Source organism: Rhamphochromis sp. 'chilingali' (genome assembly GCF_963969265.1).
Source record: "Rhamphochromis sp. 'chilingali' genome assembly, chromosome: 7".
NCBI lineage: Eukaryota > Metazoa > Chordata > Actinopteri > Cichliformes > Cichlidae > Rhamphochromis > Rhamphochromis sp. 'chilingali'.
Genome location: NC_137934.1, coordinates 28,061,235 through 28,087,046, shown reverse-complemented (window position 1 = coordinate 28,087,046; position 25,812 = coordinate 28,061,235). Strand labels below are relative to the sequence as shown.

The 25,812-nt window shown below is 42.5% G+C and overlaps 2 protein-coding genes across 4 annotated transcripts in view; both read left to right on the top strand.

The window, feature by feature from the left end:
• Window positions 1-25,812, top strand: part of tut4 (terminal uridylyl transferase 4) — a 44,661-nt gene that overhangs the window by 11,475 nt on the left and 7,374 nt on the right. For all 3 annotated transcript variants that reach the window (XM_080887376.1, XM_080887377.1, XM_080887378.1), the window contains 13 exons: window positions 13,343-13,531; window positions 13,624-13,798; window positions 13,877-14,409; window positions 15,123-15,273; window positions 16,730-16,816; window positions 22,268-22,371; window positions 22,473-22,530; window positions 22,633-22,736; window positions 22,848-22,937; window positions 23,551-23,664; window positions 23,790-23,867; window positions 24,121-24,298; window positions 24,387-24,434. In XM_080887376.1, coding sequence (XP_080743502.1) covers window positions 13,343-13,531; window positions 13,624-13,798; window positions 13,877-14,409; window positions 15,123-15,273; window positions 16,730-16,816; window positions 22,268-22,371; window positions 22,473-22,530; window positions 22,633-22,736; window positions 22,848-22,937; window positions 23,551-23,664; window positions 23,790-23,867; window positions 24,121-24,298; window positions 24,387-24,434 — 1,909 coding nt within the window. The remainder of the gene's footprint in view (window positions 1-13,342; window positions 13,532-13,623; window positions 13,799-13,876; window positions 14,410-15,122; window positions 15,274-16,729; window positions 16,817-22,267; window positions 22,372-22,472; window positions 22,531-22,632; window positions 22,737-22,847; window positions 22,938-23,550; window positions 23,665-23,789; window positions 23,868-24,120; window positions 24,299-24,386; window positions 24,435-25,812) is intronic.
• Window positions 9,609-12,964, top strand: LOC308399778 (E3 SUMO-protein ligase ZBED1-like; the record flags this gene model as incomplete). The annotated part of the gene is made up of 4 exons (XM_080887213.1): window positions 9,609-10,746; window positions 10,932-11,551; window positions 11,639-11,819; window positions 12,948-12,964. Exons 1-4 carry the CDS (start codon window positions 9,882-9,884, stop codon window positions 12,962-12,964), a joined length of 1,683 nt encoding a protein of 560 aa, XP_080743339.1. The 5' UTR covers window positions 9,609-9,881.

Below are 25,812 nucleotides of genomic sequence, written 5' to 3'. Positions count from 1 at the left end.
TCCTCGGTCACGGTTTCCTTCCACATAAAGCTTTGCAAAAATTGCATAAAAAGCGCTTGCAGGAACAAAAACATAATATTCCAGAAACACGCTTTGCCGATCCGATCAGCTGTTCGTAACACTTCCCACTTTGAAAAAGACGTCAGCGCGAACTATCACATGTCCGCCATTTCCTGGCCGAAACCGGAAGTGATGTCATTTTCGCGGAAAATGTAGTTTTTTACTTGTAGGCCTTAAAAACCTATACTGGAGTTTTTATAAGTAATGTTTGACTTTTCTGAATAGTTTCTGGGATGCTTAGAACTCGAATTGCACTGCTGGAAATAGTTTATTTTGATGCACGTGCTGTTTTCTTTGCAAATTTGCATCATAGGATTGTTTTTTCGTTTTTCCTGCAGTATATATAAAAATTGGTGTATCTCCAAAATAAAACTATGAAGACACTTAAAATAAATTTCCTGTTGTTGTAAACTATTTTTTGCAACTTTTTTGTATTTAAAGTTTTGAGGGATAAGCCTCTTAAATTTCTCCAAGTAGAAATATATGTAAAAAAACAAAACAAAAACGATTTTCAATTTTTTTGTAGTTTATTGCACTTTTTTGCAATTAATGTAGTTACTATGGACTTAATGCATACATATTATTAAAATATGGGCTATAACAGTTGTATAGCAACTTGAAATGCTCCCACAAATGGCACTACAACATGTAAAAAAAATAATATAAGCTCTGGCGGACTTGGTTCTATAGTAGGTCTTAAAGGGTTAAATAAATATCGTCAAATAATCGAGATCTCAATTTCAGTGAAAATAATCGTGATTATCATTTTTGCCATAATCGAGCAGCCCTATGTCAAAGGTTTTACCAGTGGTAGCAGGGCCCAGACAGTGTAATGTTGACAGTGTCTGAGCATCTAATGGACAAAATGACCCACATTTTCTGTCTGTGTGTCTTCAGGATAGTTTGGTTAAAAAAACAATCCCACATGGCTCGAGTCTCTATTTGGAAACTAGGTGTAAATACAAGACGTTGATGGAAAATTGTATCATTCTTGTCACGAATGGACACATTGATGCAAAAGTACAACACTAAAAATATCCCGTGTTGTTGCTTAGATTATCTCATCAGACTTTTTGAGCACTATGCTGTATGCTCTGCCTGTGTAATAACGAAAACTCTTCTGATGCTGTAAATCATTAGTTTTCTTTAAAGATGCCTACCTATATTATATCTATGCATTTATCAGAAGGTAATGATAAACTCACTGTTTATGAAATGTTTAGCAGATCTTTTTTCCTGTTAGTTTTTAAAAAGATAAATTAAACAAATAAAATAGGTTTTATGAGACTTGTTGCAGTTTTCCACATGGTTACAAATGTAGATGACACAGGGTGAAGAACAGAAATGATTTCATTACAAACTTGATCTAATGTTGCTCACTGAGATTCATTGCTTTTAAATAGTGTAAGGTCTAAAAACATCCCCTGCAGAACAGGATATGAGGTGTCAATTCTAGTGGCAGTAGCTTCTCTATGTGAGTGACGGAGCTACTTGTTGTGCTGGTTGAACAAGTAATGCCACTCTAATGATGCACACCTGCTACAATGACATTGAGTAACATACAGAGGTTTTATAGCTTTTTCACACTTAAGTTGTAATCTGTCAAATTTTAATTTGATCCGGCATCCAATCACCTGAATCACCCGAGAAGCTTCTTCAGTTCTAAAAGTAAAGAAGCTTCTCGAATGAGAGGTGAAACCTCTTCAAGGAAACTTGAAGTCCAGACATTTTACTTTTCAAGCTCCTTAGACAGGAAGAAGAGTAGTTCTTATATACCCGTCAAACCAAACTGTTTGTGGATCGTTTTGTGTAAACGGAAAAACATTTCTTGGAAAGGATGTTGGTTATGAATATTTTAAAAGTATTTTTGATGCTTTAAGCACATCATCTCTATAGCTCATGTTTCCAAAACTGGGCAGCTAACAATCTAGAGTGAGAAGTGGCATGGCAGGCTAGAAAAATATACATTTACATATACATTTAATCTGCAGTTAGGTGATCTTTTAAGGCTGCAAAGCTGCCATATTTCTGCTTTGCAGCCTTAAAAGATCTTAAAAGAAAGTGTTTTTTGGGGATTTAAACATACAGTACTGTGCAAAGGTTTTAGGCCACCTTTTATTTCTTTATATTTTGCTAGGAAATTGTAAAAAGATATAGTGATTTATTAAAATGTGCAAATATACAACATTAAAAAAAACCCTATAGTTCCTCTGTCTGAATTAGGTGATGAGTTTGGGGAAAAACTACAGGTTTACAATGGTTTGGTTGGTTTTCACATAGAGAAAAATTCAAGTGAACTCCGAGCCAATCAAAATGTGTCAGTCTGCTTATTAGGCAGATGTATCTGGGGTGGGAGCAATAAAAGTAATACAGGAAGAAAGTGCTGTGTGAGAAAAGTGAGAATTTACATTCATTTCACAGCTAGTTGCAAGACCTTACAGAGCTTTTACATTTATAGTAGAGATGGCACGATACCACTTTTTTATGTCCGATACCGATACCGATATCATAAATTTGGATATCTGCCGATACCGATATGAATCCGATATAGTGTTTTTTAATCAACAAAACTGTTTTTTAAATATCTTGCTGCATTTTGTAGAAGTTCATACTCAAGTTTAAAACAACAACTACACTAAAGCTATTCTGTGATACCTGTATGCAAAAAAAAATATTTCATAGTTCAGCAATACTGATCAATCTAATAAACTTGAACCACCACCCTCCCTATTCTGGTATTTTAAAGAGTACTTAGCATAAATATTAAGCAACCTAACTAATAGCGTTCCAACTCCCAGCAACAACAAAAATAAATAAATAAAAAATAGGGAACCACCCTTCACGCGCCACCTCATGATGCTTAATCGACATAATCAACCTTAATTTGATGCAGTGTGAAAAAAATGCAGAGAAATCAATTATTTTTCAAGAAATATTAAATAGATTCAACATCTTTCTTCAACAAAATTGCAGACTGCACAGATGGTACCTTCCCAAAGGAAAAAGTACTATAGCTTACTAGGGTATGTGTGTGTATATATATATATATATATATATATATATATATATATATATATATATATATATATATTAGGGGTGCAACGATACACAAAATTCACGGTTCGGTTCGGTTCGATACTTTGGTGTCACGGTTCGATATTTTTTCGATACAAAAAAAATGTTCATGCCTTTTTAATTTGTCATTTATTAAAATTATAAATATATATTTTAACTCAAAAGTACAGTTTTTAAATTTAACCCTAACCCTTGTGCGTGTTTTTTATTTTGACAGCGAATGCGCACCTGCGGACCACTTATGTGCAGCCCTGGTTATTTAGCTCGTCATATTGCAGCCACAGAAATTATTTTGTCCATGAAACCATAAAGCTGCACTTTCTTTTTGCCTTATAGTCTGATTTGTCATAACTTCTCCTGCTGCTTTTACACACGCACTCACATAAGCTCAGCGATTCTCTGCGCGATCAACCTCTCACATGTTTAAGCTTGCTGCAGGAGATTTCACTTGTCATGTTTGCATAGTAAGCTAACGATTAATAAGACGATGTCAGAGGAATTGGTGCACAAATTATCATCACTCACAGATCAGTGCTGTCGCTCTCTATACACAGTTCGCATGATTGCAAAGTGAAAGCAAAAAAACAAGCGCAAATTCAAACGCGACTTCAATATGTCACATATTGACAGTGGCTCACCGATGCCAATGACATAATTACCCAGCTACATTTCTGAAAGAATGCAAAAGCATTGACATATATTTTTCCTACAATAGCCCGACGGGCAGGGCAGAGATAGATTTTGGTAGCCCGACTGAAAAAATCGCTAGCTCCGGGACGTCGGGCTAGCGATATTGCAAGCCCTGTATCTGATTGAGGAATCACTCATCTTTGGAAAAGAGAGTTTATTACAGAGAAATGGCTCTTTCCAAAATAAAAGCTATACTATCCGCTTCTTCTGGGCTATATTCTCAGCAGCATAAGGAGAATCATGTGCTAACAGCTGTCTAAATGACTCGGCTAAAGTTAGTAGCATGCTTGTTGTTTTTGTCTTTGCACTAGGATGATGTCGGCGTAAATGTGCAGTCATATTCGTTGTGTTCCCACTAGTGCTTTCAGGTTAATCTCGTTGAAATGACCTTAACGCCACAACACGGCAAATCTCCGTTAACGAGCTACCGCCGATCGCCCCGTGCATGGGGCTAGACGGCCAACACGTTAACGAGCTAACTGCGCTAACACACTAGTTCACACCAATGTAATTGAGCATTGCATGGCACATCCAACATACTGTTTTACTTTAGTCCATGACTCGCTTACCTTCAGGGTCATACGTCACATGAAAACCAAAATAATTCCAAACGCCAGATCTGAATGAGAGTGGGGGAGGTCCATGTTGCTGAGAGCTTAACTTCTGTCTCGCTAGCTTGCCCTGTGCTCTTCCTCCTGACTATGCTGTCTGTGTGGAGCGCTCAGTGGATCTGCGCTCGACAGTGCAGCCTAGGCGGAGTAGTCGAACACAGATTCACTGAGCGCTCAACACAGACAGCATCGTCAGAAGGAAAATTGATAAAATAAATTACAAATGTTGTATTGTTCGATACATATGCGTACCGAACCGAAAGCACTGTATCGAACGGTTCAATATCGATACGAATATCGTTGCACCCCTAATATATATATATATATATATATATATATATATATATATATATATATATATATATATATATATATATATATATATATATATATATATATTAGGGGTGCAACGATACACAAAATTCACGGTTCGGTTCGGTTCGATACTTTGGTGTCACGGTTCGATATTTTTTCGATACAAAAAAATGTTCATGCCTTTTTTAATTTGTAATTTATTAAGATTATAAATATTTATTTTAACTCAAAAATACAGTTTTTAAATGAAATGTTGCTGAAACAACAAAATAATAAAAGAATAAAAGAGTTTGGAAACGAGTTTATTTCAGAGAAATGTCCTTTTCCAAAATAAAAGCTATGCTATACCCTTCTTCTGGGGTAAATTCTCAGAAGCATATTGAACATATCAGGTCCCCATAAAATGAACCACTCTCTGATGGACCTCACCTCACACACATCTTCTGGAGTGCTAGCACTTAGCTGCATATACAACAAAAACAACTTAAATAAAAATGTATTGCATAGAAAGGCCTTCCTAAATATATTTTTAAACATTTGAAATGTTCTAAAAACAAGGTATCAACCACATACAGTTCTGCATTGTTTGGGAATCCCTGACGGTATTTTCTATTCTTGGCAGAATATAAAACAAACACACCCAATCCCTGACATGAAAAAATTTTTTTAGAACCATGTTCTATAGTGTACAGAAAACACATGAAAACTTAAATCTGGTAAAGCTATACTTCACATATTTCTGTTGTGCAGACTTGGCACCATGTAAAACAAACAAACAAAAAAAACACCATGTAAAGAATAAAAAATAAATACAAATAAAAGCTATTCTATACCCTTCTTCTGGGGTATATTCTCAGCAGCATATATAACAAATCAGGTACCCATAAAATGAATCACTCTTTAATGGACCTCCCCTAACACTCATCTTCTGGAGTGCTAGCACTTAGCTGCTTATACAGCATAAACAACTTAAATAAACGGTCCTGTTAAATACAAACCAAAACATAGTTTACTCAATTTCCATGTTCTTCTTCAGAAAAATTAGGATGTCCACATGTTCTGCTGACAGTACAGATCTGCTTGCTGTGACAATGTCACCTGCTGTGGAAAACACCCTCTCACTTGGGACAGAGGTTCCAGGTACAACCAAGTAACACTGTGCCAACTTGGAAAGATGAGGGTACAAGCTGTGATGTTCCTTCCACCATCTCGGTGGGTTATCATCTGTGGGAATGCAGTCTGCTAACCTGTACAAGTTAATTTCCTCCTCTGCCACTTCGGCTGCAGACCTGGTCCTTGGCTCCTGTGACATGAACAGTTCTCCAAACAACTCCTTCATGGCTGACTTTTTCTCTGGTGGAGATGCTGATGGTGAATCTGAAGAGTTTGCTGCTTGAGTCTCTGCGGAGGTCGCAGTTTCTGTGGTGCCTGCAGCTTGGTCCTGAGGAAATATAAACAACCAAACTGTTAATTGTATTTGTTTAAATAATATTTATAAATCAAGCAGTAGCTAAATAAAATTTCAAAAATAAAAAAAAGAATACCTACTTGTTCAATGCTCAAGACAAGTTCTGTGGTGAGTGCTCCATAGACTCTCAGCTGAGTGACATCATCAAAGTGTCGCAGGGACTTGAATCGAGGATCTAAAGCTGTGCACTTGTGTAGGTAATTCTGAAGGGCAGGATCAGCGTATCTCTTCTCCAGGTCCTCTCTGATGTTTTTTTTTTTACATCTCTCACTGCTGGGCTGTCATCACCAGACTGCGCCATAGAGTTAAGGATGTTCATTTTAAGTGGTAGGATCATGGATGCTGTTGGAGATGACGCTTCACACATCATGACTGTCACAGTTTTTAGGGTTTTCATGACTGTAACAAGATTTTCAGCCAGTGCATGTTCTTCCTGAGTTAGATTCTGAATGTTCTTCATACTCTTCTTCACAGTATTGTCGGCCATAGCAGCATACACTGCAGCTTGCTGTTCAAGGTATCTTTCCATCATATCATGAGAGTTCCACCTAGTTGGAACATCTTGAATCAGTTTTTTTTTCACTAAGCTGCAGCAGTTGCTGTTTTTTCATAAACACATTGCATCCTGTTGTGCTTCTGTGAAAGAAGGAGACAATTCTTCTCATCTTTGCTAGGAGATGGGAAACCTTCTGCACTGCCATTCCTTTCTGAGCAGTTATATTAATTGTATGTGCAAAACATCCGATTTGTGGCCCCAGCCCAGCAGCTGTGACAGCATTAACTATGTTCTTCGCATTGTCAGTAGTTACAGATATTGTCACATTTGGTCGCACTAACTTCCAGTCTTCCACAGCTTCAGAGAGACCTTTGGCTAAGTCGTCAGTGGCGTGACTTTCGACCAGGCGTGTCTGCAAAACACAGTTTTTCATCTGCCATTCCGGATCAATGTAATGCGCGGTGACAGTGAGGTAGCTCTGTGTAGCTCTTGACGTCCAGCCGTCTGAGGTCAGAGCAACAGCGGGTGCTGCTGACACTGCCGTCTCTAATTTAGCTTTTGTCTCCTTGTACAAAGCAGGAACTGCGATATCGGTGAAATGGGTTCGTGAAGGAATACTGTAACGGGGCTCAAGTACTCTCAGCATTTCCCGAAACCCGGTGTTTTCTACAACAGAAAAGGGTCGCATGTCGACAGCAATAAAAGTTGCCCTGTCGATTTCTTTTGCCCTCTTAGAATCATGCGCTAACGGCTGTCTAAATGACTCCGACAAAGTTTGTAGCATGTGTGTTTGTTGTTGTTTTTGGCTGCCTTCACTCGTCTTTGCACTAGGGTGATGTCGGCGTAAATGTGCATTCATATTTGTTGTGTTCCCACCGATGTAATTAATCATGGCATGGCACATCCGACATACTGTTGTAGTTTTGTCCACAACGCGCTTACCATCAGGGTGATACTTCACACGAAAGCCAAAAAAGTTCCAAACGCCAGATTTCAATGACTGTGGAGGAGGTTCGACTTCAGGAGGCACTGAGGCAGTTGCCATGTTGCAATGAGCTTAGCTTCTGTCTCGCTAGCTTGATTGAATGCATGTGGTTGGAGCTCAGTGGATCTGTGCTCGACAGTGCAGCCTAGGCGGAGTAGTCGAACGCAGATTCACTGAGCGCTCAACACAGACAGCATCGTCAAAAGAAAAGTTGATAAAATAAATTAAAAAATATATATTGTTCGATACATATGCGTACCGAACCGAAAGCACTGTATCGAACGGTTCAATTTCGATACGAATATCGTTGCACCCCTAATATATATATATATATATATATATATATATATATATATATATATATATATATATATATATATATATATATATATATATATATATATATATATATATGTATATATATATGTATATATATATATATATATATATATATATTAGACTTAATAGTTACTATATACAGTAATGGACTTCTACTCATTTTGCATCAAATTAAAACTTTGGGTGTCAGATAATTATTTATTAAAAGCTAGACATTTGAGAATGAGACAAATGAGAATAAGAAAGAAAAGTATGTCTTTGTGCCCCCTTTTCCCTGTTAATGCCCTATCGGCCCCCCTGGCTAAACTTTGCTAGATCCGCCCCTGCACAGTTACCAGCGTCAGCTACTAGAAAAAGATCCTCGAGTAGAAAGTAATATTAAATAAATTCTAACAACAGCTGATCAAGCTTAAACGTGCTGCTGTTGTTCAGCCGCTGGTTTCCTCTTTCTGGTGCAAAGTGGGCCAAAAGCAAACTAGAGACATGGACTCGCTACAGAAAAGCCGATCAGCTGATCATTAAGCAGTTTCATGATTGAAGTAGCAGCAAGAAGAGGCAGTCGCTCCATATATCACTTGTTAAGCTTAACGCAGGAATGCTTTACAAACATTCAGAGATGGACTTACACACTTGCTTTACTTCTCTCGGGATAACTTTGTCGGAGATGAAATGCCGGGTTGCTAGTGAAGCTCCAAATGCTATCCAGACCACCGACAGGTCCTGCATGCCACAGCCGCTCTATCACGTGATGCATACTGCTCCGACGTGCTAACGTTCTGAGGTGAGTTATGGCGTGTTGCAAGTTTTGTGAGGTGCTTTCGTGATATTTAATGGATCGGATTACATTTTTTATTTTTCTCCGATATCCGATCCAGTAATTTAGGTCCGTATCGGACCGATACGTAATATCGGATCGGTCCATCTCTAATTTATAGTGCAGAGCATTTTCCCACATTGAGAATAAACAGCATATTTTGCTACAGGACACTTTCTTAGCTCGGGCTGGGGTCACTTTCACGCCACAAACAAACCACTCAAGTTCATTTGGAACTGTAGTGAGATCACCCCCTCCAAAGTGTCTCTGTGCGGTTGCTTTGGTCGACACCCAAGTGTGATTACTGTGTTTACACCTAAACAAATACACCACACCAAGGGGAAAATGAACAGGGTTTGATTTAGGCTACGTCCACACTAATGCGTTTTCGTTTGGCCTCCTGTCCACACTGAGACGGCGTTTTCCTCAAGGAAAAACGCAGCGTTTTGAAAACGCTCTCGAAAACACATACATTTCAAAACGGAGCTGTCCCGCCGCAGTGTGGAGACTCGAAAACGCAGACTTTCTAAAACGATGACACATTTTAGTCATGTGATGCAGTCATGTGACCAATTAAACAAAGATAGCGGAGGGCATTATACAGCAGTTGTTTTCATTGCTCTCAATTTTGACAGTCCTAAAAATGATTAATATCAGCTTGTACATGCTCCAGATAGCTTTTCTTCAAATTCTTTAATTCTCACTTGCTTTGGCGCATGCGCATTATTGGAATATAAGCGTTTTGGGCCGTTTCAATTAGGGCTGCACGATAAATCGAAAATTTATTGTCATCGCGATATCAGCCTGCGCGATGGGCCCATCGCAAAAGACGGCGTAAACTGCGATAATTGGGTACCTTAAAATGTTTACACACGTGCTGTAAAGAATTTACCAATCAAAGAAATCCATTTACACATTTGACCAGTCGAATAGAGCCCTTCACGGCATTAACCAATCAAATGGATTAGAGGCCCGCCTCCTACGCAGGTCGGGCGCGAACAACGCTGCAGCAACGAGTCAGAGTTGTAATGGCTGAGAGCGAGACGCGTGACGAGAATGCTACTGAACTCGTGGCTAAAAAAAAAAATAGTACCTCACTTATTTGGAGGTACTTTGGATTTGATAAAGACGACGTTCTCCAAACACAGGTACTCTGCAAAACTTGCCGAACACTCGTGGCAACCACCAGAGGAAACACGACTAATCTCCACCATCATCTTCAATACAACCACAGAGAACTGTTTGAAGAGTTCCAGAAAGATAGGGCTAGCCAAACAAAGGTTGCTAATGTTAAGACAAAGAGCGCAGCAGTCCAACAGCCGTCTCTGTATCAGAGTTTTTCAAGTGGAATTCCTTATGAGAAAACGTCGAAGCGGTACAAAGAAATAACAGAGGCCATTACACATTTTTTGGCTAAAGACATGATGCCTATAAATACAGTTAGCAGAGAGGGCTTCACCAGTCTGATACATAAAGTGGACCAGAGATACCGCATCCCCTCACGAAACTACTTTTCACATGTCGCCATTCCACAAATGTATGAAACATGCCGCAAGACCGTCATGTTTGAACTGAGCCAAGCTGAAAACTACGCAGGCACTACAGACCTATGGTCAAGTCGTACAACGGAACCATATATGAGTTTCACAGTGCACTTCCTCACCGAAGACTTTGAACTGAAAACACGGTGTCTAGAGACTGTGTATTTTCCAGACTCCCACACTAGTGAAAATATAGCCCATGTATTACGTGAGGTGTTAGCCAGCTGGGATCTTAAAGAAGATCGACAAGTGTGCATCACCACAGACAACGGTGCCAATGTTGTGAGAGCCACGGAGCTAAACAACTGGGTCAGACTTCAGTGTTTTGGACACAGGCTGCACCTTGCAATCGGTAAGTTTTATTCAAGGCAGATCTTTTTAGCAATGAAAATGTGCTATACATTATTATCAAATTGATATTGATAAGGATAATGTTACCTTTTTAGACAACTTTAGTTATAAATTTCAATTAGTTTTTTTTTTTTAAAAAAAAGGTTTTAAACATGACAGTTTTTTTGTTTCCTCTTATTTCTCCAGAAAATTCTATCAAAGATGATGCCCGCATTGCCCGAGCCATTGGACTTTGCAAAAAGTTAGTTGGACATTTTTGCCACAGCTGGAAAGCAAAGATGGCTCTGAAAAAAGCACAGCAGAAGCTCAACCTCCCAGAGCACACACTGATCACAGAATGCCCAACCAGGTGGGGTTCCAGGCAGAAGATGATTGAGAGAGTCCTGGAGCAGCAGCGGGCCATTTCTGATGTCATCTCAGCAGACAAGAAATCAAGACACTTGATTCCTACTTGGCAGGATCTTGAGGTACTGGAGTCTGTCAACCAGGCATTACACCCCCTGCAAGACTTTACAGATGCCCTGTCTGGTGAGAGCTACGTTAGTGTTTCATATGTAAAACCAGTCCTTCATCTGATGAAGACGTCGGTGCTTGCAGAGAAGGAAGAAGACAGTGATTTGACAAAATCAATTAAGAAGAAAATCCTCGAGTACCTGATTACTAAATATGAAAATCCAGCTACCCAGGAACTTATGGACATGGCGTGCTTCATGGATCCCAGATTTAAAGTCAGCTACACCAGCACTGATCGAGTCTCAGACATCAAGACCAGAGTGATGTCAGAAATGGAAGCAGTGGCACAGAAGGTATTCATGCATGCTTATATATAAAACCTTTCAATTCATATTTAGTCCAAAATGTTTACTTTTCTTATAATCTGCTTTCTGTTCCAGGAGAGAAGCTCCGCTGAACCAGAGGCCCAGACAGATGATCCACCCAGTCGTCCCCTGAAGAAGGCAAAAAAGTCCCTGGGCAGTTTCTTCAAGGCAGCTCCAATCCCTACCTCCTCTTTTATGCATCTCTCACAAGCTGTTGAAGCTGAGCTTAGCTACTTGCTATCCACGGCCATAGACAGTGAGGAAGACCCCTTGGCATGGTGGAAACTCCACAAAATGACATTCCCACAGCTAAGCAAGCTTGCAAGGAAGTATCTCTGCATACCTGCAAGTAGCTCACCTTCAGAGAGACTTTTTAGTACATCAGGAAACATAGTAACATGTCAGCGCACATGTTTAAAACCTTGGAGAGTAAACATGTTGGTTTTCCTTAACAAGAACTTGCCATAAAAAACATTCACTCAGGAAGGATGAATGCAAGATAGAGAAACCTTTTTTTTTTTTCAAAAAATTACAAAAACACACTACCTACATTGTTCTTAATTGTTGATAATATTAGTCTTGGCCAGTACGACCACAAAGGTAGACAATTGTTCTTTGGTGTGTTCCCACAGCAGACAAGTTCTTACCTATAGTTTAATCTAGTAAAGTTTCCACTCCAGTTTTGACTTGCATCATAACTACTTGGTGAGTGGTAAAATGATGAACAACTGCATAGAGATAATTTGCAGTATAATTTAAGTTATGTTTATTTAAAACTAATTATAGAGACCGGGAAGGATGTCTTTCAGAATTCAAGCCTCAGAAATTTTTTTATGGGGGCAATGTTTCAATGTTTGACTGCACTTTGTTGTTACACTGCTAATACAGCAGCTTTCATTAAATAAAACTGTGCAGTAAAACGGAAATTATGTATTTGTTTTTTGTTTTTTTTTTGCTATTTATTTTATCGCAAGTCATATCGTTATCGCAGTATTGATCACAGTTATCGCACATCGCAGGTTTTCCTAATATCGTGCAGCCCTAGTTTCAATGTGGACGCACAACTCTGTGAAAATGATGGAAAACGCTAGTGTGGACGCGAAGCGTTTTCAGGCGAAAACGCAGTTTTCAAATCTATCTGGGCTAGTGTGGATGTAGCCTTAAACTGACCAAACCGGTGTGAAAACATTCTAAGAGAAGCTTGCTTTGTTTTGCTACCTGTTATGATCCCACAGCACCTCAATAATGTTGGGATCTGGCTCTGTGGGGACATTCCATGACTGGCAGTGTTCCATTATGTGTTTTTCTATCTGTATGAATTGACTGCATTGGTTTTTTGTGTCATTATCATGCTGAAAATGAAATTGTTGCCAAACTCTTCCAGATGGTACTGAAATCTGACAGTATTTTTAGTGTTCATAATTCCATTAGTTTTGACAAAATTCAAACACCACTAGCTGGAATGCAGCCACAAATCATGACGGGGCCTCCGCTGTGTTTTACTGTAGACACTCCCGTGTTGACAATGATTTGAATCACAAATTTAAAAATCAGATTCATCACTCCATAAGACCACTGATTTTCAGTCAGGCTTCTGCCTTTTGACCTTCTTTGCGATGTATCAAAAGTACGACAGTAGTAAATATTAGTAAAAATATAGCTGTGATATCAGATTCTACAGGCTAAAATGGCTATTAAAAACAAGCTAGTGATCTCTTTGCTAACTGTTTTACTTTGCTTCTACTCTCTGTTATGTTTGGCTTTGCTTTTCTCCTGCAGATTGAAGGCTTTGATGTCAAACATGTGGATGAATATCATTTGACTGGAATTACAATGGACATGTATGTCCAGTGGGAGCATAGACCTCCGACCTCTACCGAAGGACGGGGAGAGAACAGAAACGAGGCCAGGGGAGAAGGCAGAGCCAAACCTCAACACCGCAATGATGCCCCTAACTCAGAGGGTTTGGTAAGATTTGTTTTACCTAACTCAGTGACAGTGTTGATACTCTCGCTTTTGCCCCTGGGCTTTGCACTAACCATAGCTGCTTTCACCTAAAGATCCGCCTAACCTTCAACGTGGGTAAAGATGTTGCGCTGGGCCAGTTATGGTTGGAGCTTTTACGTTTCTACACACTGGAATTTGCACTTGAAGAATATATCATCAGCATCCGCTTAAAGGACCTCCTCTCTAGGGAAGTGAAGAACTGGCCTCGTCGCAGGCTTGCTATCGAAGGTAAGAGATAGTTCTATTGCAAAACTCACTTTCCAAGCATAGAGAAATGGAGAAATTCATTCATTCTTATATTCCTAGATCCGTTTGCCTTGAAGAGGAACGTTGCTCGAAGCTTGAACAGCCAGATGGTCTTTGAGTACATCCAAGAGCGTTTCAGAACAGCTTACAAGTACTTTGCTTGCCCTCAGAAAAAGGGCACCGGAGGACACCAAACAAAGAAGAAAGCAAGGGCACAGGGTGTAAAATTGGAAGAAGCTGGGAAGAAAGAGCCTTCATCTACAAACAAGGATGAGAATAACATCAAAGCAGAAAAAAGCCAGAGTGTTCAAAGAGGGCACCAGGGATCAAAGGAGGACGAAGAGCCTGACAGTGATGATGAAGATGGTTCAGATCCATCCAAAGAAAGAAATGAGAGCACTTTAGACACCCGCCTCATGGACATGCTTCTCAGTGAGGGAAACACACTTTCCTCCTCCCCCAATGGCCTGCTGGACAGTGACAGGGAAGAAGAAGAGGAAGAGGAGGATAACGGAGTTTCAGAGGATGACGGGCCTGTTGCACCAGATGATCTGCACTATGTGTTTGACAAGATGATTTTCACTTGTGGAAAGGTAAATAGTAATTAATGTCATCCATCCATTGGATAAATATTTGTAAATGCCTTAGCAAGGCACAACATTTTGTATGTAATGTAGTTTGAGATAAGGCTTCTGACCTGTTTATAATAGAGATCCATTAAACTTGTTGCTGTAGTATAGAAGAAGCATCATCTTAGATGCTCATGCTACATAACTGTGTGGTTTGCGTGTTCTCCCTGTAGCTTTGTGGGTTATTTTCCACTTACTCCGGCTTCCTCAAACACATGCATGCTAAGTTAATTAGTGATTGTGAATGAGAGTGTGAGCGGTTGTCTGTCTCAGTGTTAGCCTTGTGGTAGACTTGTCCCCACCTCTTTCCCTTTGACAGCTGGGAAAGCTTCAGAATAGGATAAGAAAGTGAATGAATGGATCGGTGGATGGATGAGTTGGTGGGTCAGTAGTTTTAAATTGGTTTATTTATTTGAAAATCATGTGAATGTAATAACTTGAGAACAAGGCAATGTAGGATTTTGAAGTTGATAACGTAGGTGTGTCTACTTAGAGGCTGAGGGGTAGCACTGGCAGTTTCAAGTATTTTTAAGATTGCGACAATATGACTTGCTTCAGTATTTAGACACATTAAAGCAAACATAAGGAAATATTTTCAAGCTTTGCAATATGTGACATTCGGAACTCTTACATAACATTAAAGCTGTTCCTGGACATCGTTAATTTTCCTGTTCCAGCCTCCAACTGTCGTATGCAGCATTTGCAAACGAGATGGTCACCTGAAGGACGAGTGCCCTGAAGACTTTAAGAAAATCGAGCTGAAGCCTCTGCCCCCTATGAATGACCGCTTCAGAGAGATCCTCGATGGCCTCTGCAAACTATGTTACTGTATGTAGCGAACATTGCACTTCTAACTTGTTTCACTTTAGCATTTTCCTGCAAGGAATCATTTTGCTTGTATAGCCATTATCTTTGAGTACCGTATTTTCACGACCATAAGACGCACTGTACTAAAAGGCGCAGTCTCAGTTATGTGTGCCATTACTGTATTTAACACACACATAAGGCGCACTGGATTATAGGGCGCATACAAGTACCGTATGCGTATTTAAAAATAAAGCGGGAGCAAACCTGAGTTCGGTACCTTACTCACATTTCTATTACCGGTAATCGTCATCATCAACAACACACAAGCATCCAAGTGTGCATATTTAAAAATAAAGCAGGAGCAAAACTGAGTTTGGTACTCACATTTTTATTACCAGTAATCGTCATCATCAACAACACACAAGCATACAAGTGTGCGTATTTAAAAATAAAGCAGGAGCAAAACAAAGTTTGGTACTCACTTTTCCTTATAATCCGCTGGAAGTTTCTGCGCTACCGTAGTCCTGGTCCGGATGGAAAAATGGCACCGTTTCATAAAACGAAAGCACCAAGACGGACCTCCTTGGAAATGTTCAATGTTCATCTCTTCAGCTAGTGAAACTGCTTTTAGCCGAATGGTGACCGTCGAAACGCTTCTCCCACTCGTTCTTTGCTCGATGATCCACCGCTCAAGTCTTTCCTCCAACTCGGGCCACCTCGCCTTATGTCCGCGGAAACTCAGCTGCGTTTTCTTGACCTGCCGGAGCTTGTTTTCTGCCTTCCTCCATTTGCGAACCATCGATTCGTTAATCTTAAATTCTCTCGCGGCTGCTCGATTTCCATGTTCCTCCGCATAGCTGATGGCCTTCAGTTTAAACTGTGCTTCATAAGCGTGTCTCTTTGCCATTTTCAGGGTTGTTAAAACAACGATGTTCCACATAATGCACATACCTGTCCTTTTATACAGGTATGTGCGATTGTCCGGTATATACGATCAACGCCCACACTTCACCCTTTAGCGTTCTCATGGTGTTCTCTACTACGTCCTCCTTACAACACACAGGGCGCACTGCGCTATAGGGCGCGCCGTACTTTTTGAAGAAAATCTAAGACTTTTAAGTGCGCCTTATGGTTGTGAAAATACGGTAAAATAAAAACCCATCTTCTCTTCAGCATATGGTGGGCAGCTGGCAAATACCTTATGATTATATTTGATCAAAATGTAAAGACTCTACAAAGCTTGAGGAAACATATCAAAAATTCCTTTAATACACGAGAAAACAAATGGCATCAAAAGCAGATAATTCTCATATTGTGCAGTCTGAAACCAGAATTTCAGCAGTTGTTAAAAAAGAAAAAACTTCAATAATTAAGGCATCGTTGTTTCTTTCTTTGTGTGTGTGTGTGTGTGTGTGTGTGTGTGTGTGTGTGTGTGTGTGTGTGTGTGTGTGTGTGTGTGTGTCATCTGCTGTGGTAGATGAATTGTCACCTACACATGCTGAACAGCAGAGGAGGGAGCAGATCCTTGCTAGCCTGGAGAGGTTTATAAGGAAGGAATACAATGGTGAGCCTGAAACAATCTACTGCAAACAAAAGTCTCAAACATTTCTCTCCATTTCCTTGGTAACTTTGCTGTGTAGTGTTACTGTGTGTTTTGCACAATTTAAGTTAAAAGCTGTCGAGCAGTTGACAAGACACAATATACTGAGGAATACATTCAATGTGAAGCGACTGTTGAGTTCCATGAACTTAATGAGTATTAGCAGATTTTGTAGAATTGATAGAAATGAGTTTAGAGAGCTCCTCCTTGAATCGCTACCTTATTGTGGTGGATGGGTTTGTGTGTCCCAGGGATCCCAGGGGCTATGTTGTCTGGGGGCTTTTGCCCCCTGGTAGGGTCTCCCATGGCAAATTGGTCCTGGGTGAGGGACCAGACAAAGAGCGATTCAGAAGAGAACATCGAGGGAACAGTTTATCCTGCCCGGGATAGGATTACCGGGGCCCCGCCCTGGAGCCAGGCCCAGGGAGGGTGCCCGAGGGCGAGCGTCTGGTGGCCGGGCCTTAGTCCATGGGGCCCGGCCGGGCACAGTCCGAAGAGGAGGCATGGGCCCATCCTCCCGCAGGCCCACCACCCGCAGGAGGCGCCATAGGGGTCGGGTGCATTGTGTGCCGGGTGGCGGCCAGGAGCGGAGGCCCTGGCGGACTGACCCCCGGCTGCCAAGACTGGCAATAGGGACATGGAATGTCACCTCTCTGGTGGGGAAGGAGCCTGAGTTAGTGCGTGAGGTTGAGAGGTACCGGCTAGATATAGTCGGGCTCACCTCTACGCATGGCTTGGGCTCTGGAACCAGTCTCCTGGAGAGGGGCTGGACTCTGTCTCAGTCTGGAGTTGCCCCTGGTGAGAGGCGGCGGGCTGGGGTGGGTATTCTAATATCTCCTCGGCTTGCTGCGGGTACGTTGGGGTTTTTCCCGGTGGACGAGAGGGTTTGTTCCCTGCGCCTTAGGGTCGGGGAACGGGTCCTGACTGTCATCTGCGCTTATGCGCCGAGTGGCAGTTCGGAGTACCCAGCCTTCTTAGAGTCCCTGGGGGGGGGGGGGGGTGCTCCACCTGGAGACTCTGTTATCCTGCTGGGAGACTTCAATACTCACGTGGGTAATGACAGCGAGACCTGGAGGGGCGTGATTGGGAGGAACGGCCTCCCTGATCTGAACCCGAGCGGTGCTTTGTTCAAATTCAAATTCAAATTTTATTTGTCACGTACACAGTCATACACAGTACGATATGTAGTGAAATGCTTGGACAACTGCTCGTGACCTAAAGAAAACAAAAAAGGAAAAGGCTATGAATAAGATAGGAAATAAATATGAAAAATTAAAAAGGGTAAATTTAACTAGGAAGGAATAAAATATAAATTAAGGTTAAAAATGAAATAACTGTACAACACAAATTAGAATGAAGGGTAAATTTAACTGGGAGAATAAGATAAAATATATAAATTAAAGTTGAAAATAAAATAACTGTACAACAAAATACACAATATAGAACTATATAAGAATGTATGAAGAAATCTAAATATAAATAAATATATACACAATAACAGCAGCTGTACAAGTATTAACCGGAAATGAAGAATATAGTGACCAGTGTTGTGCAAAAACAAAGTCCAGAAAGTCCAGTGTGTGTGTAAGAACCATATGTGTGGGTCAGTACTGTGTGGTGGTGTGATTGAGAGACCGTATCGCCTGCGGGAAGAAGCTCCTCCTCAGTCTCTCTGTGTTGGTCTTCAGGGAGCGGAATCGCTTTCCTGACCTCAACAGAGAGAACAGTCTGTTGTTGGGATGGCTGAGGTCCTTCACCATCTTCCTGGCCTTGGTCCAGCACCGCCTGCTGTAGATTGAGTGCAGGTCAGGGAGCTCGGAGCGGATGGTGCGCTCAGCTGACCGCACAACCCTCTCTAGAGCTCGTCTGTCCTGCATGGTGCTGTTCCCGAACCAGGTTAAGATGTTTCCCGCCAGGATGCTCTCTATGGTGCACGAGTAAAAGTTCCTGAGCACCTTGGGGGGCAGTTGGAAGTCTCTCAAGCGTCTGAGGTGGTAGAGACGCTGTCGGGCCTTTTTCACCACGGTGTTGATGTGACAGGACCATGACAGGTCCTGCGTGATGTGAACTCCGAGGTATTTGAAGCTGTCCACTCTCTCCACTGGGCACTCGTTGATGACGGGGGTCTGGTAGTTCCTCTCCTGCTTAGTGCTGAAGTCCACTATCAGCTCCTTTGTCTTACTGACGTTTAGAAGGAGGTTGTTCCTCTGGCACCAGTTCTCCAGATTCCTAATCTCCTTCAGGTAGGCCGTCTCGTTGTTATCAGAGATCAGGCCCACCACGACGGTGTCGTCAGCAAACTTGATGATGGTGGTGGAGCTGGTAGTGGCCACACAGTCATATGTGTACAAAGAGTACAGCAGGGGCTCAGAACACACCCCTGGGGGGCTCCAGTGCTGAGAGTGGTGGAGGCTGAGACATGTCCGCCCATCCTTACTGCCTGTGGTCTGCCAGTTAGGAAGTTGGAGATCCACTGACACATAGATGAGCTGAGTCCCAGATGCTCCAGCTTGGTGGTGAGTGTGGAGGGAATTATGGTGTTAAATGCAGAGCTGTAGTCTATGAAGAGCATTTTAACATAATTCCCCCTTCTAGTGTCCAAGTGAGTGAGTGATGTGTGGAGGAGATGAGAGATGGCATCGTCTGTGGAACGATTTGGACGGTAAGCGAACTGTAGTGGGTCCATCGTGTCTGGTAGTGAAGAAATGATGAAGTCTCTGACCAGGCGTTCAAAGCACTTCATCACTACTGAGGTGAGGGCTACAGGGCGATAGTCATTGAGAGAAGCAGGGTGGGGTTTCTTCGGGACAGGAACAATGATGGACTCTTTGAAGCATGTGGGGATCACCGACTAAGATAAAGAGATGTTGAATATCTCAGTGAACACAGGAGCTTTGTTATTGGACTTCTGTGCTAATCACAGTTTGACCATAACGAACACCCTGTTCGAACATAAGAGTGTCCATAAGTGCACGTGGCACCAGGACGCTCTAGGCCGTAGATCGATGATCGATTCTGTAATCTTATCACCAGACCTGCGACCATATGTTCTGGACACTCTGGTAAAGAGAGGGGCTGAGCTGTCAACTGATCACCACCTGGTGGTGAGTTGGATCAGGTGGCGGGGGAGGACGCTGGACAGACCTGGTGCACCTAAACGCGTAGTGAGGGTGTGCTGGGAACGTCTAGCAGAGGCCCCAGTCCGCGAGATCTTCAACGCACACCTCCGGCAGAGCTTCAACAGCATTCCGAGGGAGACTGGGGGACATTGAGTCCGAATGGACCATGTTCAGCGTCTCCATTGCCAAAGCTGTTGCATTGAGCTGCGGCCACAAGGTGGTTGGTGCCTGCCGTGGTGGTAATCCCCGAACCAAATGGTGGACACCAGAGGTGAAGGGAGCCACCAGGCTGAAGAAGGAGTCCTATGGGGCTTGGTTAGCCTGTGGGACTCCGGAGGCAGCCGACAGGTATCGACAGGCCAAGCGGAATGCGGCTCGGGCAGTGGCTGAAGCAAAAACTCAGGTGTGGGAGGAGTTCGGAGAGGCCATGGAAAAAGACTTTTGGACTGCCTCGAAGAGATTCTGGCAAATTGTCAGGCGTCTCAGGAGGGGAAAGCGGTGCTCTACCTGCACTGTGTATAGTGCTGGTGGAGCACTGCTGACGTCGACTGAGAAAATTGTCAGGTGGTGGAAGGAATACTTCGAGGACCTCCTTAATCCCACTGACACGTCTTCCGAGGAGGAAGCAGAGTCTGGGGTTGAGGGGAATGACCCGCCAATTTCCGGGGGCGAGGTCACTGAGGCAGTTAAACAACTCCTTGGTGGCAGAGCCCCTGGTGTTGATGAGGTCCGCCCCGGGTTCCTGAAGGCTCTGGACGTTGTAGGGCTGTCCTGGTTGACACGCCTCTGCAATGTTGCGTGGAGATCAGGGGCAGTACCTGTGGACTGGCAGACCGGGGTGGTGGTCCCCATCTTTAAGAAGGGGGACCGGAGGGTGTGTTCCAACTACAGGGGGATCACACTCCTCAGCCTCCCTGGGAAAGTCTATGCCAGGGTGCTGGAAAGGAGAGTTCGTCCGCTAGTTGAACCTCGGATACAGGAGGAACAATGCGGTTTTCGTCCTGGTCGCAGAACACTGGACCAGCTCTTTATCCTCTCAAGGATACTTGAGGGTGCATGGGAGTTTGCCCAACCAGTCTACATGTGTTTTGTGGACTTGGAGAAGGCATTCGACCGTGTCCCTCGGGGTGTCCTGTGGGAGGTGTTGCGGGAGTATGGGGTGTCTGGCCCATTGCTACGGGCCATTCGATCCCTATACAACCGTTGCAAGAGCTTGGTTCGCATTGCCAGCAATAAGTCGGACTCGTTCCCGGTGGGTGATGGGCTCCGCCAGGGCTGCCCTTTGTCTCCGGTTCTGTTCATAATTTTTATGGACAGGATTTCTAGGCGCAGCCAAGTGGCAGAGGGGTTTCGCTTTGGTGGCCTCAGAATCTCATCTCTGATTTTTGCGGATGATGTGGTTCTGTTGGCTTCATCGGGTGAGGGCCTCCAGCTCGCACTGAAACGGTTCGCAGCCAAGTGTGAAGCAGCGGGAATGAGGATCAGCACCTCCAAATCTGAGGCCATGGTTCTCAGCCGGAAAAGGGTGGAGTGCCCACTCCGGGTCGGGGATGAGTTCCTGCCCCAAGTGGAGGAGTTCAAGTATCTCGGGGTCTTGTTCGCGAGTGATGGGAGAAGGGAGCCGGAGATCGACAGACTGATTGGGGCTGCAGCTGCAGTAATGCAGGCGCTGCACCGGTCCGTCGTGGTGAAGAGGGAGCTGAGTGTAAAAGCGAAGCTCTCAATTTACCGGTCGATCTACGTCCCTACCCTCACCTATGGCCACGAGCTGTGGGTAGTGACCGAAAGAACGAGATCGCGGATACAAGCGGTAGAAATGAGCTTCCTCCGAAGGGTGGCTGGCCTCTCCCTTAGAGATAGGGTGAGAAGTTCGGCCATCCGGGAGGGGCTCAGAGTAGAGCAGCTGCTGCTCCACATCGAAAGGAGCCAGCTGAGGTGGTTCGGGCATCTGACAAGGATGCCCCCTGGGCGCCTCCTGGGTGAGGTGTTCCAGGCATGTCCCACCGGGAGGAGGCCCCGGGGCAGACCCAGGACACGCTGGAGAGATTATATCTCTCGGCTGGCCTGGGAACGCCTTGGTATTCCCCCGGATAAGCTGGAGGAGGTGGCTGGGGAGAGGGAGGTCTGGGCCTCTTTGCTTAGGCTGCTGCCCCCGCGACCCGGCCCCGGATAAAGCGGATGAAGATGGATGGATGGATGGATGGAGTTTAGAGAGTACAACATCACTGTGAGAACACTTTAAAAGACTGATGTGCCTTGTTTTGGTTTTCTTTTTAAAACGTCCATGTTTCCACAGAAAAAGCCCAGCTTTGCTTGTTTGGATCTTCCAAAAATGGCTTTGGATTCCGTGACAGTGACCTTGACATCTGCATGACTCTGGAGGGCCACGAAACTGCAGAGGTTAGCAGACAAAACATCCAGATGCACTCACTTGAATAAACACATGATCATTATTTCATATGATCAGTGTTTAATTTATTTTTTTGGATCTGTCTGAACAGAAGCTGAACTGCAAAGAAATCATTGAAGGCCTTGCAAAAGTGCTCAAGAAGCATACAGGTCAGTTAAAGTGTTCCTATTATTTCCCCCTGAATAATTTGGTAGGAGACTCCTGTCTGTGTGGAAAAACTGACTTTAATCTCATAATTTCCATCATCTCAGGTTTGAGGAACATCTTACCTATCACCACAGCTAAAGTGCCTATAGTGAAGTTTGAACACAAACAGAGTGGTTTGGAGGGGGATATCAGCCTTTATAACACACTGGTGAGTGGAAGATGCCCTCATTATGACTGTTGTCATGTAATGTTATAAGAGATGTTTTATATTGTCAAATATGTTGCATTATAAATGAATTTGGAGGATTCTTCTTTCTAGGCTCAACACAACACCAGGATGCTAGCTACATATGCGGCTCTGGATCCACGTGTGCAGTTTCTGGGATACACAATGAAGGTCTTTGCAAAGGTATGTGAAAATTGACAATCTGGGTTTGTAACCAGAGTACTCAGGCTGAGTATTCAGTAATCTACGATCCTTCTTGGGTGTTTTCAAAGAAGCACAAATTCAGTATTTGCAAGTGATCTCCCACCCCATACCAGTGGGAGTAACAGAACCAACACAGCAAGTAAATGAAAGCTGTATAAAGACTCAACAGCATTGAGGCCAGTGCATAAACAAAACCAAAAATAAGGAAGATTAAAGTGCAGTTATATAAAAGATGGTATGTATACAATGATGCTCAGTATACAAATAAACGTATATCCACCTGCATGTTTTCAAACATACATGAGCTTATTCTTCTGATGTCTGCACTTGAATTTGGGAACGGGTTTTACAACAAATGTTAGCAGGGTTTTCTTCCCAAAAAAAATTGGAAATCTCACTGCAAGCATAACACATGTATGTTAGTGTGTTTTTATTTACCTTTATTTAACGTTGAAATCAAATCTCTTTTACAAGGAAGAAAATGCAACAGAAAATACAAGATCTATAACATGATTTAGTGTGCCCTCTTACAAAAAGCCTTCACCACGAGTGTCGTCTCTTCCTGTAACTAACCCACTTTTTGTCCTCACAGCGCTGTGACATCGGTGACGCTTCCAGAGGGAGCCTCTCTTCTTATGCTTACATCCTGATGGTGCTTTACTTTCTGCAGCAGAGGCAGCCACCTGTCATTCCTGTCCTGCAGGAGGTATTTACCACTGATTAACTCAGTCAAGTGCTGTGCCTGAAACTTGAAGAGGCTTTTTTAAAAATTATTTTTGCATTGAATTTCATGAAGTAAATAGCTCTAAATGATACGTGATGTCTTTTTAGATCTTTGATGGGAATACTGTTCCTCAGCGGTTGGTAGATGGCTGGAACGCTTTCTTTTTTGATGACCTTGAGGATCTGGTGAGTTGGAAAAACAAAAGAGTTTTGCAGCTTAGCAACCACGTTAAAATGTCTTATGGCAATTATGTAGGAAAATTATTTAAAAGCATTACCTAAGTTAACTTTAGTCTCAGCGTTCCCTGGGGTGTAAAAAAACCACGTATCTCGAATAATCAGTCAAATCTAATTAAACAACACACACACACACACAAAAAAGCAGCAAGTACAGTTTGTCTTGTAATGACTCTGGAATTAGTTTCCTCTGTTCTCACAGCGTCGTCATCACTTAGAGAATCAGCAGAACACAGAGTCTGTGGGAGAGCTGTGGCTGGGACTTCTACGCTTTTACACTGAAGAGTTTGACTTCAAAGAGCACGTGATCAGCATTCGCCAAAGGAAACGCCTCACCACGTTTGAAAAACAGTGGACCAGCAAATGCATCGCTATTGAAGGTGCTAACATGGCTCTGCATCTCTGTAAACTTGATTTGCTTCCAGATTCACAGTTGTTTTCATCCCACTGATATGCTCTTCTTCTTAGATCCCTTTGATTTGAATCATAACCTCGGTGCTGGAGTTTCTCGTAAAAGTAAGTGCCTGCCATACCTGATACAAAAAATATCTTATTGATGCATTCTGTAGACTTTGAAAACTTGTCTTTGGTTATGATAAAGTTTCCTAAAACCTCTGTCAAGTTATGGTGTAATTTTGGTGGTTGAACAATCTTAGACAATTCTTGGGTTTTATTTCCTTTTTTCATGTCAGTTTAGCCTCCTACTGGGTTCAAACAACTCTGAAAAAATTGAGTAGCCAGTCTTACCTTGTGCTATAAAGGCTCACCCTCTACATCATTCTCATCCTCTTATTATCTTTTATGTGGATCTTAGCAGCATTTTTTTTCATTTAGTCTCCCCTTCTGCAGTTGTTGCCTGTAAAAGCAGGCAACAGTCAGCAACAGTCTTTGGACACCAATGCTCTAATATGTACACCGTGCACACATTGCTTGCAGCTTTTCATTTCCATTGTAGATTAGCCCAGAGGATGAGGCTGGTTGAATATTTGTACACCTGTACCCACACTTACAGTTGTTCACCTGTTGAAGTCATTGTACTTTGATGCTTGAAAATGAACAGAAGAAGGACAAATTGTGATGGTTTAGAGACTAGATCAAAACAGCAGGTCCTGTCAGGTTATGATAGTAATGTAAATACACACAAAATCACAGTGTAGCAGCATGTGTGGTTGCAGGACGATCTGATATCCTCGTGTTGGTGTTTTTCCCTCATCATCATAAATAATGTTGTTCCAGGTTCAACATTGCAAGTGACCAATCACCTTCTCGTGACGTCATCCGCCACCTCGAAAAAAACAAACGCCTTCAAAAAAATCTACTTCACTTGCGAGAAGAGAAACCGCCTCTGTAAGGACAATATGTATAATGCTTACTGTTTATTAAACAAAAGTATCCGGAAATTCAAAGAATTCAAGTTCCTGGATCGGCGGACCGAAGCGGTTTCTCTTCTCGCAAGTGAAATAGATTTTTTTTAAGGCGGCATTTTTCAAAGGCACAAAAGGGGGATGTCACAACAATGTGATTGGTCACTTGCAATGTTGAACCTGGAACAACATTTATTATGATGATGTGGGAACAACACCGACACGTGGATATCAGATCATCCGTGGTTGCACATCAGCAGATCAGGCAGAATGCTATTCTGATTCCCGTCCATTGTTGAAAACAAATTTAATGGGCACCAAAACCATAGACTATATGTGAAACATAAGTTTTGTCATTGTGATGTCAGCCATTGCTTTCCAGTCCTGAAGTCTCAACATTAGTGCTTATATAAAGTTGTTACTTGTGAATCCACTGTGCGTTTAGTGAAAATGAGCCGTAGCAAATAGTGCCACCTACAGTGTCAGGACACTTGTCAAAGTGGCCACACTCCAGCCAAACGAATATTAAA